At 53.0% G+C, this 14138-nt stretch overlaps 6 protein-coding genes across 6 annotated transcripts; 4 read left to right on the forward strand and 2 right to left on the reverse strand.

Moving 5' to 3' along the window:
* Window positions 1-73: 73 nt before the first annotated feature.
* Window positions 74-1428, forward strand: SEPMUDRAFT_147591 (D123-domain-containing protein). The gene has a single exon (XM_016904399.1). The coding sequence runs from the start codon at window positions 104-106 to the stop codon at window positions 1301-1303; it is 1200 nt and encodes a 399-aa protein (XP_016763925.1). The 5' UTR covers window positions 74-103; the 3' UTR covers window positions 1304-1428.
* Window positions 1429-2416: 988 nt separating this feature from the next.
* On the forward strand, window positions 2417-5092 carry SEPMUDRAFT_147592 (uncharacterized protein). Its single transcript, XM_016904400.1, has 3 exons — window positions 2417-2612; window positions 2671-3951; window positions 4038-5092. The coding sequence occupies exons 2-3, from the start codon at window positions 2906-2908 to the stop codon at window positions 4930-4932; spliced, it is 1941 nt and encodes a 646-aa protein (XP_016763926.1). The 5' UTR covers window positions 2417-2612; window positions 2671-2905; the 3' UTR covers window positions 4933-5092.
* A 104-nt stretch (window positions 5093-5196) lies between these two features.
* Window positions 5197-7180, reverse strand: SEPMUDRAFT_147593 (Peptidase_S10-domain-containing protein). Its single transcript, XM_016904401.1, has 3 exons — window positions 5685-7180; window positions 5458-5627; window positions 5197-5401 (listed from the first exon to the last, which is right to left on the reverse strand). The coding sequence occupies exons 1-3, from the start codon at window positions 7096-7098 to the stop codon at window positions 5327-5329; spliced, it is 1659 nt and encodes a 552-aa protein (XP_016763927.1). The 5' UTR covers window positions 7099-7180; the 3' UTR covers window positions 5197-5326.
* A 316-nt stretch (window positions 7181-7496) lies between these two features.
* On the forward strand, window positions 7497-8723 carry SEPMUDRAFT_147594 (Shwachman-Bodian-diamond syndrome protein). Its single transcript, XM_016904402.1, has one exon. It carries the CDS (start codon window positions 7636-7638, stop codon window positions 8617-8619), a length of 984 nt encoding a protein of 327 aa, XP_016763928.1. The 5' UTR covers window positions 7497-7635; the 3' UTR covers window positions 8620-8723.
* A 632-nt stretch (window positions 8724-9355) lies between these two features.
* Window positions 9356-11199, reverse strand: SEPMUDRAFT_147595 (phosphatidylserine decarboxylase). Its single transcript, XM_016904403.1, has one exon. The coding sequence runs from the start codon at window positions 11137-11139 to the stop codon at window positions 9433-9435; it is 1707 nt and encodes a 568-aa protein (XP_016763929.1). The 5' UTR covers window positions 11140-11199; the 3' UTR covers window positions 9356-9432.
* A 257-nt stretch (window positions 11200-11456) lies between these two features.
* SEPMUDRAFT_147596 (uncharacterized protein) lies at window positions 11457-13963 on the forward strand. The gene has a single exon (XM_016904404.1). The coding sequence runs from the start codon at window positions 11593-11595 to the stop codon at window positions 13795-13797; it is 2205 nt and encodes a 734-aa protein (XP_016763930.1). The 5' UTR covers window positions 11457-11592; the 3' UTR covers window positions 13798-13963.
* Window positions 13964-14138: the final 175 nt, after the last annotated feature.

The following is a 14138-nucleotide window of genomic DNA, read 5'->3' on the forward strand; positions in this document are numbered from 1 at the left end:
GCTCTCACTTTACCTCCTACCAACAACAACAACAACCACAGCGCATCTCTTCGCGCTGACATCCAGAACAACGTCCAACACAGACCAAGTCAAGAAGCAAGCCATGCCGCATATCATGGACAACCCCGCCAACGACAGCGACGACGGCGACAGCGGCAGCAGCACGCCAAACCCCCTGCCCTTCCCGCCCGTCACCAAGCAGCACATCCTCCACTGCTCCGTTGGTTCTTGGTACCCGAAGTTTCGCAACGTAACCCCGAAGACCAGAATCATTCCCCTCACTCAAGCCTTCATGAACTACCTTCACGCAGATTCCATCATCCTCCCCGATGACGACGACGCCGATTATGACGAAGAAAAAGACGTTTCCAAAGATTGGCGTGAGCTTCACCAGACCATCAAAGCCACCATCTCTGAATTGGACGGTGCGGTCCTCCCAAAGCTGAACTGGTCGGCTCCCAAAGATGCGGCTAACATGAACGCAAACACAATGATCTGTCGCTTCCCACGCGAAATCTGTCTCCTGCTCAAGAGTTCCGACTTTGTCTCACACGACTTGGACAACGCTTTCGACGGCTGTGTCGACGCGAATCCCGACAGCCCGCTCAGCAAGACTGACATTCCATATGTCCTGGTCCTGCGCAAGGCTGTTATGGGATGGAACCCGTCGGTCGAGTTTCGTTGCTTCGTTCGCAACAAGAAGCTGTTGTGCATCTCCCAGCGTGAGAAGGGCCTCTTTCCGTTCTTGCATAATATGCGAGACAAGCTCCAGTCCATGATCAAGGTGTTCTTTGAGACTCGCCTCAGCACCTTTGAAGATGACAACTTTGTGTTTGATGTCTACGTTCCGAACCCATACACTCAGGTCTGGCTCGTCGACATCAACCCGTGGGCTCCGAGAACCGATCCGCTTCTGTACAGCTGGACAGAGCTGCACGCGATGGACGAGCCGCTCGATGAGCCAGAGGTCCCAGATGGTGCTTTCCTAAGAATGACCATCGATCCTGCTAAGCGGGAAGAAATGGTGCCAATACTGGCTTCACAGGAGGCAGCAGAGAAGGAGAAGGAGGCGGCGGAGCACGAGGATGTGGAGGAGATGGATGATCCGTACCTCCCAGAGCTACGTCTCGTCAAGCCTGGCGACCCTGAGGCCAATTTGTGGGCCTCAGGCCAGTACAGTGCTTACAAGTTGCCGTTGGAGGTTGTCAATGCTGGCCAATCACCAGAGGGCATCGCCCAGATGGCACGTGACTGGAAGGAGCTGGTCAATCAGCAGCAGCCGGAGTCTGAGGACTCCGAGTGATTGAAGTGCATCAATGTGTACGCAAACGTCTGCTCACATAGCAGACAACTGTAAGTGTTGTCCGCTCACATAGCTGACAACTGTAAGTGTTGTCTGCTCAGATAGCAGACAACTGTAAGTGTTATGGGTATCTCTGTTTCCCTCTCTCTTTCTATTGTGAAACGCGTACAAAGCCGCCCAAACTGTAGCCAGGACATGTACTAAGGTATTGATCGAGCAAGCAGCCACCCGAACGAGACAACAGAATAATATATAGATCGGATATTCACGGATTTGGGTCACGCCCCTCTGCATCTAAATAATGATGCTCCGGATAGAGCCCGCAAAGCATCGATCCTGGACTTCGAGAAGATCACGGTAAACACACAAGCCGGCAGTGGTACAACAATGTACTAGCGCAACAGAAACGAGGCAGGACAGACGCGAATAAAAGGCGCTCAGGGCTACACTAGCAGTAAGCAGACAAATTGAACCCTGCACAACCGCAACCCGTCATTGACTATAGCAAATCGCTACACGTACCAAAGCCAACCCGGTAAGAGGAGGAAAGGCACCGATTGTATCGACTTCAGACGGTATAGAATCTATCCTAGATAGCTTCGCAGATACAGCAGAAGTAGACAAGTCAGGATTGGGGAAGTGGTACAAGAAAAGGAGGCTCGAGACATACCGTGGTAGCGGCGTAAAACTGTATATTTTGCTGAAAAGGACGTTGCCGAAGGGTTCCTAGCTCCTATCCCGAAGCAACTGGATAAGAGCATGTTCTGCGGCCGCTTTCAAAACATCAACACGGACGAGTACTGAGTCCGTATATTAGGCCTCTTCTGGCTTCTCGATCACTGTGCCTGATCTCCAGCTGTGCCTCCAGCACCAGGGCAACCGCTACGCTGTCGATATATTGGATCGAGAAGCTGAACAGGATTTCTCATTACCCCTGCAAAATCACTTTTCACAACTGTAACAAAAATAATGTATGCAGAGCAGGCGAGAAATCGACTGATGAGTCATAACGCTCATTCGGACGAAGCTCCGAGCGACGGACTCGCGCCCTTCAAAGTTCACACTGCTTCGGACCCCTGCTTTGAGCTTGTTCAGCCAACGAGGAACAACTATGGACGCCCCTACCCACGACTCCACAAGCGAGACCTTACCAGCAGATCTCAAGCGCATACGTAAAGGCACGCGGAGCTGTGTTGAGTGTGGGTCGCCCTGGATTAATATATTAACCTACCCGTGCGCTCACCTCGTAATCAACAGGCCGGCAGCGCAAGATCCGATGTCTATGGGATCATCCAGATGATAACGCTTGGTACGTAGTCTAGAAAGATCCGCGCACGAACAAAGATAGGCATTGATCACGGAGTTAGCACATCGTGTGTGGCACGTGGCCGCGACTGCGTGCCTCAGCTCTATACTCGCCGTGTTGCCAACACGAGCAAGGTCAGCTCCAAAGACCGCATTGCACGTCTAGAAGCGCAATTAGCGAATATCACGGCCACTACGCATGGCGCAAATGATGCGACATTCGGTCAGTATGATCCCGCGGGTGGGAGCTCTGCGCCAGTCTTCGATGACCAGGGCTCGGACACGGACGATCCAACCATGCACGAAGGACCTGCTGCGCTTCCCGAGCATCTACGCTTCTTGTTCGACAACGCCCTCATAGGGCCGGATGAGCGCATTCAGCACCGAGAAGACGACGAAGAAGCTCGAGGTCAAGTCTGCTCCACTCGCTATGCGGACGCTGCCCGAGCCCGACTCCAACGACTGATGCCGAGCAGAGACGACGTGGCGGCCGTGTCTTCGTACGCCATCACCTGGATGAGTTTTTACTACGAGCTTTTTCCCTCGCCATCAGTGACTCCACAACGGGGCCACATGATGGACAAGTACGCGCACATGCTCGAGCCTGATGCGGATATCGTGCACATTGCGTCTTTCCTGTTGACGTTTGCACTCACTGCAAGACAGCTGCCTCAAGGTGGCAACGGATTGATTTTGAACGGCTGGAAAGACGTTCATTCATATGTCAAGGCTGTGATGGCTACCGTCGACGCAGTGATCATATCACATGCCGGAATTGCTGCTACGATTGAGGGCGCATCTGTATCCGTCCTGTTCTTGCGCTTGCAGCTCGGTCTCGGACGAGTACGATCGCTGTGGCTCACGCTGCGTAGGACCGTTGCTCTTGCAGAGATAGCTGGTCTACCGCGCGCCTGGTACTCCGCTCATTATCTCCGCACGAGAACGAGTGGCGCGCCGGACAGCTTGACTCCCGGGTCTGCCGACGGAGTGTACCTGTGGGAGTCCATTTGCGCAACGGACAGAATGGCGAGCATGATGTTCAATTTGCCCGCTGCCACTACGACCTATAAATTCCCACGCAAACAAATCGTCGATGCGGACGGCTCAGTGCGGGCACAGTCTTATATGTTCGAAGAGGCTGGTATCGCAATGCGCATATCCGAACTGGACGATGGATATATGCACCGAGGGCCCGAAGATGCCGCGTACCAAAAGGTGTTGGAGTGTGACAGGGAGCTTCGTTCACTCAAGTCTCTCACGCCATCCAGTTGGTGGCAAGAAGAAGCAGAATTCCTATCTGGGGCAATGCTTGTCCAGTTCTGGCACTACTACCTTGCTGTCAGGTATGACTTCAACTTTGTGTGCAGCGGCAGAAGTCGAGTACCTAGTCATAGGTGAATTCAGGAAGAAGCTTGTTAACGATTCACAGAATACATCTTCACGCTGCAATGGCCAACGACGCTCACGACCAATACGCCTACAGCCGTGCAACATGCTTGGACGCTTGCCTCTCCGTGGCTCGACGGTATTCCTACCTCCGCCGTGCTCTACCCGCTGGCTTCTTCGTGTGCAGAATCGTAGACATGCAAGTCTTCACCGCTGCAATCTACCTCGTGCTCTCCTCGCACGAACACGATCCTATACCATCCGAAGAAGAAAGCTCATACAGCCTCTCATGTGTCGAGCACGTCATCACCATCATGGACCACGTCTCTGCAGGACAAATTGGCAACGAATTCCCTCTTGCTGCCGCGGCGACTCTCAGAGCTCTCATTACCCATCTCACTCTACCCAAATCTGCGCACGCTCCTGCTGTGACTTTGCGGATCCCTCTTCTTGGCAGAGTTCATGTTGGACGCAGGGTACAGAATTCTGCCTGCGCCAGCAGCGGCAGCGGCAGCGGCAGCAGCAGCACTACCAGGACGAACCCAAGCGACATGACACCACACCTAAATACTGTCACACCAGGAGGAAGCCATTCCCAATCTGCAGCAACTGATCCTACAGGATCTACAGACCCAACCACTACTGCCACTGCTCCTGCTGCTCTTACAAACTTGAACGCATACGATCCTACTACCACTACCGCTGCTCCCATTTATGAACCCTGGATGCAACTAGACATCAACACATCATTCCAAGATCCCTTTTTTGCAGAAGAAGACATGGGAGGAGATTTTATTGACCCCTGGATGGTGCGAATGACTGATAATGATGAGACAATGATGTCCATCATGATGGGTGGCGGCGGCGGCGGCGGCGGCGGCGGTGGTGGTGGTGGTGGTAGTGGCGATGTGGACATTCTTGGGAATACGATGAGATAGTTTTGAACATGGGAAAGGTAGCAAAAAAGAAAACTGATGAACATAGATAATTGCGTGGGTTTTCCAGCTCTATTGGTCAACTGTCTCATCGTCAATGGGGGCATTCATTTATCAAGATATTACCGAGATCTTTATTTTCTAGACAAGCAATTAGAAAGATTAGAACTAGATTGTCAGAAATTGATTATTCTTTTATTGAGATGATGTCGCATGTCATTCTTCGCGGGCACTGGAAGGCACAATGAATGACATACAATATGCCATGTTGCAGTGGTCATGTAGCTACAGAATGAACGTTTCTCGTTTAAAGATTCCATTCTAGGGATATTCTCTCATGCTGATGTGATATTGCCTATAATACAAATATCCTTCCTCAAAATTCTCATGAAATTGATCAGTTCTCAACCCACTCGCCGCCGATCCATCTGTTGAGGAAGTCGAGTGATGCCTCGGGTTGGTTGTATGGAACCTGTGACAGAAGGTTAGCATGCACCATGACTGTCGTTGAATCTGATCTAGACTCACCATGTGTCCAGCAGCATGGATTCGAATGAACGTGAAGTTGCCTGCCGACTTGACAGAGCCAGTCTTAGTGCTGTCATCGGAGAGCAGCGTGAGATCCTCCATTGGGGCCTTCACGTATTCCTTCTGGCCTGGCCACTCGAGTGCATTGGTCCAAGCGAGGTTGCCGAGCCCTGTGAGTACTCGTTAGCATGAATCAAGGCGGAAGTCGTATGAGAGGTACTACTTACAATTGCAAATGAAGTCAGCATCACCAGCGTAGATCAGAACTGGAATCTCCTTGAGAAGTCCTGGTACCAGACGGTGGAATGGCTGCATCCAGTCACCATTGAACAAGAAGTTGCGGTTGATGTCCATGTTGCAAGAGTCGTAGCTGCTGACCTCAGCACCCAGTGCCTTCATCACGTCGTCACGGTTGAGGTACTCTGAGATCCAGTCGAGCTCATCGTAGCAAAGGTTGCCACCCTTGCACTTCTCGCGAACATCGTATACATTTTGTCCGGTGCGCTGGAACGGACCAATCATAGCATTATTGCAGTAGATGCTGGCTGGGACACAAGACCAGACAGACTCGCTCTTGTAGCAGTTCTCGATCAGGCTTTGGCATCGTGGCAGAGCATTATCCATGCTCTGGCAGGAAGACTCGTCAAGCACAGCTGGCCAGCCACCATCGCCACATGCCATTGGGCGGTAGTATTCGTACTGGGTCAAACCATCGGTGAGACCGTTGCCGATCAAGACGGACTGAAGGTTGATGTTGCGGTTCTTGTGGGACAGAATCTCTGAGGCAAAAACTGGGATGTAGTGACCGGCGTATGATTCACCGGAGATGTGGAATGGCTGCTTGGCATATTCTGGGAACTGCTTGAAGAAGAGGGTCAAGAGGGCGTAGACGTCCTTGCCGGCGGCTACGGTGCTGCTGACAGCGTTGCCGGAGTAAGAGTAGCCCACGTTGACTGGCTGGTCGAGGAAGATGACAGAAGCATTGGCATTCCAGCTGGATGGGTTGTACGCTGGCTTGCGGTCCTTGCCGATGAACGAAGGGCCAAGCTCCATGAACAGACCAGTCAAGCTGGAACAACCTGGACCGCCGTTCAACCAGAGCACGACTGGGTCGTTCTTGGGGTCATTGCGAGACTCAAAGAACCAGTAGAAGAGATGCTTGTCATCCTCCTCGTTGTCCAGGTAGCCAGAGTACTGCTTGACCTTATCAACGCCGAGGCTCTTTGGGTCTACCTTCTTGGTACGAAGGTTGAAGTTCTCCAGTTGACCATCAATCTCACGCTGCTTTTCACCCTTGGCGTTTGTTGTGAAGAGCTGCTCGATATCCTGACCCTTGGTGTGGAAGTCCCACTCGCTGTCGTGCTTTTGGGTGTGAGCCTTGGGCATGGAAAAGAACGATGCCTTAGACATTTCTTCTGGGAACAGCATTGCTACCTCGTCCCAGACTTCCTGTGCGTCTGCAGTGAGGTGCTTGAGCTCGTCTTTCAGGTGCTGGAGTGGCTTGGACCAGTCTGACACCTTGTCGCCTGCAGCCTGGAACGCGTCCTGGACGACTTTGGGTGGCTGGAGAAGCGGCTGCTGCTGCTGGGTGATGGCAGCAGCAGCTCCTCCGATGAGGAGTGCGGAGGTGGCGACCTTCATGGTGGAGGGTCAGACAGTATACGGGAGATGAGGGAGTGTATGGGAGAGATGTTGTAGAAGAGAAATTGGATGGGATGGAATGGGATGGAAGGAGAGGAGATGGGAAGAGTAGTCAGAGGGCAGGCACGCGGGCGTTACGTTGGTTGCATCCGTATCAGGTGTCAGCCTAGCAACCGTCATAGGCTGTCCTATCCTGTCCTGTCCTGTGCATGGGCCGACATTGGGTCCTGGCGCAAGCTTATCGCAGGGTTCCAATCGCAGGCGGAGTCGGCGTTTGCGGCTCTTGGCATCCGCCCTCCAATTCCCTGCAGCTGGTGACTGTGGTCATGCTTTACTCATCTCGATTCGATTTATTCTGCCCGTCACCATAATTCGATAAACCTCACCCACCTCACATTGGCGATTCGGCCCCTCCGCACACTCTCTATACCCATAAGCCCGCTAGCAGCTTAGCAACAACAGCAGACTCTTCCACAGGAGTCTTGTGGTCGAACACCGAAAATCCGCAAATAGAACCCCGCAGACGTCGACGAAATAATGCCCGCCGCCCAAATCAATCAACCCTCGAACCAGATCAAGCTCACCAACGTGAGTCTGGTGCGCATGAAAAAGGGCAAAAAGCGCTTCGAGGTCGCTTGCTACAAAAATACCGTCACTTCATTCCGCGCTGGCAACGAAACAGATCTTGACAACGTTCTCCAAATACCGAATGTCTTCCTCAACGTCAGCAAAGGCCAGGTGGCCAACAACGAGGACATTAAGAAAGCCTTCCCTGGGATGACGAGAGATGAAGTTGTGTTGGAGATCCTCAAGAAGGGCGAAATTCAGGTCGGTGAAAAAGAGCGATCACAGGAGTTGGACCGCGTGCACAAGGAAGTGATAGACATCGTGGCTGGGAGACTGGTCGATCCTAAGAGTAAAAGAGTCTACACCACTGGCATGATCGAAAAGGCATTGGATCAGCTCAGCAGTCAAGGTGGACACGCAGGGAGAGCAGCAGGAAAAGCCGGGCCAGCAGGAGGCGATAGAAGTCAGAGCAGAGAACAGAGCAGCATATCAGCTTCCGGATCAGGCACGACGACACCTGCGAAGAATGGAGAGGCTACGGAAGTGAAGCCAGTGGAAGAAAAAGCCAAGCCCAAATGGACAGGCGTGGTAACGACGAGGAGCGCAAAGTCACAAGCGCTCGACGCCATGAAGGCTCTGATCGCACACCAACCAATCCCTGTCGCAAGAGCGAGAATGAGACTACGAATAACATGTCCGACGGATGTGCTGAAGCAGAATGTAAAGACGGCGCCCAAAGCTGAAGGAGAAGAGGCAACGACAGGGAGCGTGAAGGATAGAATCCTGTCCTTTGTGGAGCAGGTGGAGACGGAGGAGAACTCGGGCAAAGAGTGGGAATGCATAGGTTTCGTGGAGCCCGGAGCATACAAACTTCTCAGCGACTTCATTAGCACGCAGACGAAAGGGAAAGCGAGAGCAGAGGTTCTGGATACCACTGTCACGCATGAGGATTAAATGCATTATGGAAAATGGAAAGAGGGATGCCTTGACGAATGATCGATACCTACATCATGGAGCGTTCGAGCGCTAGTATTAGAAAAAAGCATTTTTCAGAGATTTGGAGCAATTTTCACGTCACAGGATAAACATCTTTCACCTGCCTAGGTACCAGGTAGGTATACATTACATGTGCCTCCCTCCGAAATACACCACACTTGCGCATTAGGTATTCCATGTAAGGGTATGCCTGACCTTACAGTCGGCTGTTATAGAATTCTGCAGGTGAAATCACTTTTTCAGGCACGTTTTCAAGTCAATACCTTGCAGTACCTACGGAGTACCTATCACACTGTACCTAACCATACATAAACCCTATGTATGATAAGAGTATCTTAGGATCGTGCAGTTAATCTGTTACCTACCTAGGTACCTACCTACCATGTATCACTACCTTACTCTTCTAACCCACTTTCAGACAGTGATTGATTGACATCCACATTCTTCCCTAGTAGTTGTAAGTACATATATCTACCTAAGGTACCTAAGGTAGGCTTTCGTTGGTGCTGGTTCGAAGTTCCAACAAAAGGCTAAAGTATCATGATGTTGTACCTATGCGTTTTATTACATCGTCAGACATATATAACCTTGATGCTGCGAGACAGGACAGGATCCGTCCTTGGCTACCTTCTCGACTCGACCTGGATCATCAACGCGGAAGAGGAAAGGGTGAACAGGCACAGCTGATCATATCGGCATATCGTGGCGTGTAGACTCTTTAAAATCGGACTAGTTGGCTTGTCGCCTCGCGAAGCTAGGTACCTACTTTCATTATGAAGGGTCTTCGCTATCGACCCAGCCGAGTCGTTGTCCCATCTTGACCTTCATACCCTTTTCAATGCACCACTGCCAACCTCCTTTCCTATTCTCCTCTGTACCCATGAAGCCCTCATCGAGGGTCGGCCTCCTCCCCTTGGGTGCTTCAAACACCATCACAATGGTACTGCCCAACTGGAAGCCACCCATCTCTTCACCTCTCCTGAGAGCATGACCCCCTAAAACTGGACTGGCACTTTCGTACGTAGCTTCCGCATAACCAGAATATGGCTCACCCCGCTCCTTCGCCTCTTCCGCGGCCTTATCCGCCATTGTATCAGTGAGCAAGCTATTCGTTCGCAGCTCCTTGTCGAAGTTCACCACGATCGATCCGACGTTTGTGGCTCCGACTGGAGTATAACTAAAGAAGCCATACTTCCATCGCCCCAGCAGGACAACGCGCTCGTTCAAGGTGAAAAGACCTGGCAGAGACTTCACCAGGTACGGACTGACGCTGTACAGTTCTCCTGCGAAATGACGTCTGCTTTCCACGACCCACGAGACTGGCGAGTGGAAGCGATGGTAATCCCCAGGTGCCAGGTAAACGACGCAGTAGTACAGTGCTGTGGGCGTCTCCGGTCTGTCAGGATAGTACCATGGCCGAGGTGCAGTGGGACCACTGGCTAGATCCTTGGCCACCTCTTGCTCTGAAGACGAAGAAGACTTGATGGACTGATCTGACAGCGCTACCGGAAAATCTTTACTGCCTCCAACACTGACTTGAGCATCTGCATTGGCAGCAGCATCCTTCATTCTCGGCTTCTTCCACCAACTTCTGCCCTGCTTTCCTGCTGCAGCCCCGGACAGCAGATTAGGCAGTGTATATGAGATGCCGTTCACGCGCGCAAATTCCTCGTCATCGCGAATGACTTCCTCGTCGCCATGATTTTGGCGGTCGGACGAGACATCAGGTGAACCTTTTGAGCCGGTGGTATTGCTGCTGGCACGTCCGCCGCTCGTGGGCTGTTCCCCTAGCAAAGCATCCACTTTGTATGTCACACCCTTCACCTGCTCCACCTCGCCGTGTTCGATCACTCCGAACTGCACAACTTTACCATCTGCTGGAGATAGCAAGGCATTGGGATGCGGATCCAGCGGTCGCACTCCAGGCTTCAGAGTACGATAAAAGAACTCTGACAGGTTTCTGTATTTGTGGAGGTCTGGCTCGGCAATCTCGTCAAAATTGACACCGAATATCCAGCCGTACAGCTTAAAACCAGGCACTCGCAGATAGTATGGGATATCAATGCTGTTCATATATCCCCACCATCGACTCACCGCCTTGAGCGGAATTGTGCTCATAATCTGTACCGTCCATGGTCCTGACGGCCGTATCCGCTCGCGACGCTTTGGCTTGCCTACGTCTCCCGGGTCATCCTCTGTCCTCTCGCCATCGTCTATTCTCCTCCTCTCACGATCATTGTTTCGGTAGAGCTGGAAGACGCCGAGGAAGACTATGCCCAGGCCAATGGGAATCGGCTTCCATACGACGGGCGTGCTGTTCCAAGCATCACGCAGTCGGGAGCTGAAGGAGGACTCACGATGCTGTTGGTGGTGCTTGCATGTGCGGGAAAAGGATCGGATTTGCCGTGGCGATAGTCGCGAGGGAAAGGGAATGGTGCGCAGCAGAACCTGCGAGTTTCGTGCGACTGTAGGTGGCATGTTGGTGGAAAGGGCCGTGTCAGCTCATCATATCATATCGTCCACATGTCTCTCTCCTCCCGGCGTCGGAGAATGAACAGGTACAGGAGAGCAAGGCAAAACAACCAAAATGATCGGTCGAGAATATGACGATGTCATGCATGCCATGCTTCGACAACCCGGCACGACGGGAGTGTGAGGCTCGGGACGCGTAGAATGCGGCTGGAACAAGCTCAAGCCACGGGACACGGGAGTGTGAACAGCTGGCGAGGCTCAAGGCAAGCACGCATAGGTACTTCTAGAATGTTTCCAGTTGTGACCACAAGAGCGATGACTACCACTTCCGCCCAAGAAGCTGCCACTGGAGTTCATTATCGCTAACAGCCTTTCCCTCGACACATATTCGTAGTGAAGATGTGCACACCTACACGATTGGCCACACATTGATCATCCACTTCGCAAGCAGATACAGCCATGGCGCCGCCAGCAGACGCTCCGACCACAATTACGCTACGCATCAAGGTGCCGCCAGGACATATCGAGGGTGCTGCAGATGAATTCACGCTGGGAGCCGATGTCCCCGTCAGCGCCTCTATTGGCGAGATCCGAGAACGAATCCAACGAACAGTTGCCTCCCACCCAGCACCGGAACGGCAGCGAATACTCTATGCGGGGCGAGCATTGGTGGATAATGAGCAGACGTTGGGAGATGCGCTGAACATTCGAAGAGATCCAACACAGACGGAGTATGTCGTGCACTTGCTCGTCAAGGGCGACGGTACCGCTGCTACGACGCCATCTCGTGCCGGGAGCCACAGTGCTGCTGCTCGCAGTTCAGGTGCAGCGTCAACAGGTCCACCTCACACCAATGGGAATGGGATTGGAAGCACTCAACAGCCTGCGCTTGGGCAACAAAGAACGGCCCAGGATAGCTCAAACATCGCTCAGCTCCTTCAGCAGCAGCAAGCAAGGCTCATCGCTCAGCAGCAACAATTTGTGCACGATGCCCACCACAATCGCTTCGCTGCCGGTCAAGGTCAAGGACAACAAGGTCAAGGCGGCTTACCCGCTGCTATGCTTGTGCCACCAGCACAGCAGTATGGTCATCATGGACTAGGAGCGCATCTTGCGCCGCATCTGCCACCATTCATACCACAAGCACACTTTGCACAGCCAGGCCTTCAAGCAGCGCACACCGATGCCACAGCAGAACGACCGTCTTCCCCGGCGCCGAGTCAAGCTGATAATCAGCAGCGCAGTGCTTCCCAGCCTCCGCGTCGACCACACGGCCAAGGCGTGATCCTCGAAGGCAGAGGTCCCAACGGAGAACGCTTCCATTTCCAGCAGCATATTCAACTTGGTCCGCAAATTCCTGCTCTTGGTTTGCCTCACATGCCCCACTTCGGTCAGCACCTACCGCCACCGCCACCGCGACGGAATGGGCCCAGTGCTGTCGAGCAGGCTCGTGACAACCTTGCTGAAATGCGACGTATGCTGGCCGACCTCCGCGGACTTGATGGAGCAACTGATGAGCAGCGGAGTCGCATTGAGCGATTGCAGCAACGCACTGAAGAAGTGCAAAGCTTCGTTGACCCATTCAATATTGGCGGCTCTACTGCACCTGCCGCCACAGCTCTGAATAATTTGCGTGCTTCAGGTACCGCGCAAGGCATGCCCGTGCCACGTGCAAGCTCGCAACTGCCTTCAATATTCGGCACCTCAGATATCCCGCACTTCATACAGCAGCCCAGCCCCACCTCAAGAACGCCTGCCGATGTAACGTGCTACTTACTATCCTCGCCTGCTGGACCTCAGGCCATCTTATACTCTCCGCAGCACGGGACTTATACTGGTGGTGTGGCGCCACAGCCGACACGTACAACGCAGCCAGCACCTATGACCGCCAATGAACGGCCTCTCGCCGATCAGGCTCAAGCTGTGGCTGCTCAGCCCGTCGTAGCCCAAGCTGCAGCTGTACAACAGGACAATCTTGGTGCTCTAGGTCCACTCATCAATCATATGTGGCATCTATTGCGTGTGCTCATCTTCGCATACTTCATAATCGGAGCAAATCTTGGCTGGCGACGCCCTTTGGCTATGCTGGCAATCGCCATTGGCTTCTGGTTACTTCGGCAGGGACCTCTCGGCGAGGGTGGCGTACTGCGGCGCTGGTGGGATGGTATCGTCAACCAAGGTCAGCGTCCAGTGCCAGTTGCGCCAGGAAATAATGGTCAGCAGCAAGGACAAGTTCAAGCTGGAAACATGAGACCTGGCCAGATGCCAACTCCAGCACAAGTCGCACAACGACTACTTGACGAAGACCGACAGCAGCGGAATAATCGATTGTCCTGGCTCAGAGAGCAAATCCGTCCTGCCGAGCGAGCACTTGCACTTTTAGTTGCTAGCCTGTGGCCTGGAGTGGGCGAAGCCTATGTTAGAGCTCTCGAGGCCGAAGAGCGGCGAAGAAACGAGGAAGAGGTTGCTGCACGTAGGCGGGAGGAGGAAGAACGGCAGCAGCGGGAGGCGGAAGAGAAGAAGAAAGCCGAAGAAGCTGCAACAAGTACGGAGACTAGAAGCAGCTCTGGGGTTGCGATCGCTGAAGGGGGCCCCAGTACGACTGTAACGGCAGATGGGAGCGATAAGAATGACGCTTCAGAAGAGAGCCGGGCTGCAGCTTGATACGAGCAATTACTTTACACCCTTATGGCTAGGACAACAATCGTCGAATAGCGGGTATGCTGAAGGCTTCGGTCATTATGGCTCTCTGACCTCGATTTGCACTCTCGTGTCAACCCTTTCAGCTTCTTCTTTTGCGTTGATTCCGCTGTGACCTAGTGGCATGACCTGTCAGCCGAGTGCTGCGATTTAGTGACAAATACCACGAGTCCCGTATCAAGCACTTGTTGGGAAGCGATTGACGTACACTGGGAATCGCCATGGCTGCTTGGCTAGCAAGTCTCTAAATGCAAGGCCTGGAGGAAAAGGTTCTGCGACTGCGAGGCTCATTAGGCAGACTTGGT

This window comes from Sphaerulina musiva, assembly GCF_000320565.1.
Source record: "Sphaerulina musiva SO2202 unplaced genomic scaffold SEPMUscaffold_2, whole genome shotgun sequence".
NCBI classification, from domain to species: Eukaryota; Fungi; Ascomycota; class Dothideomycetes; order Mycosphaerellales; family Mycosphaerellaceae; genus Sphaerulina; species Sphaerulina musiva.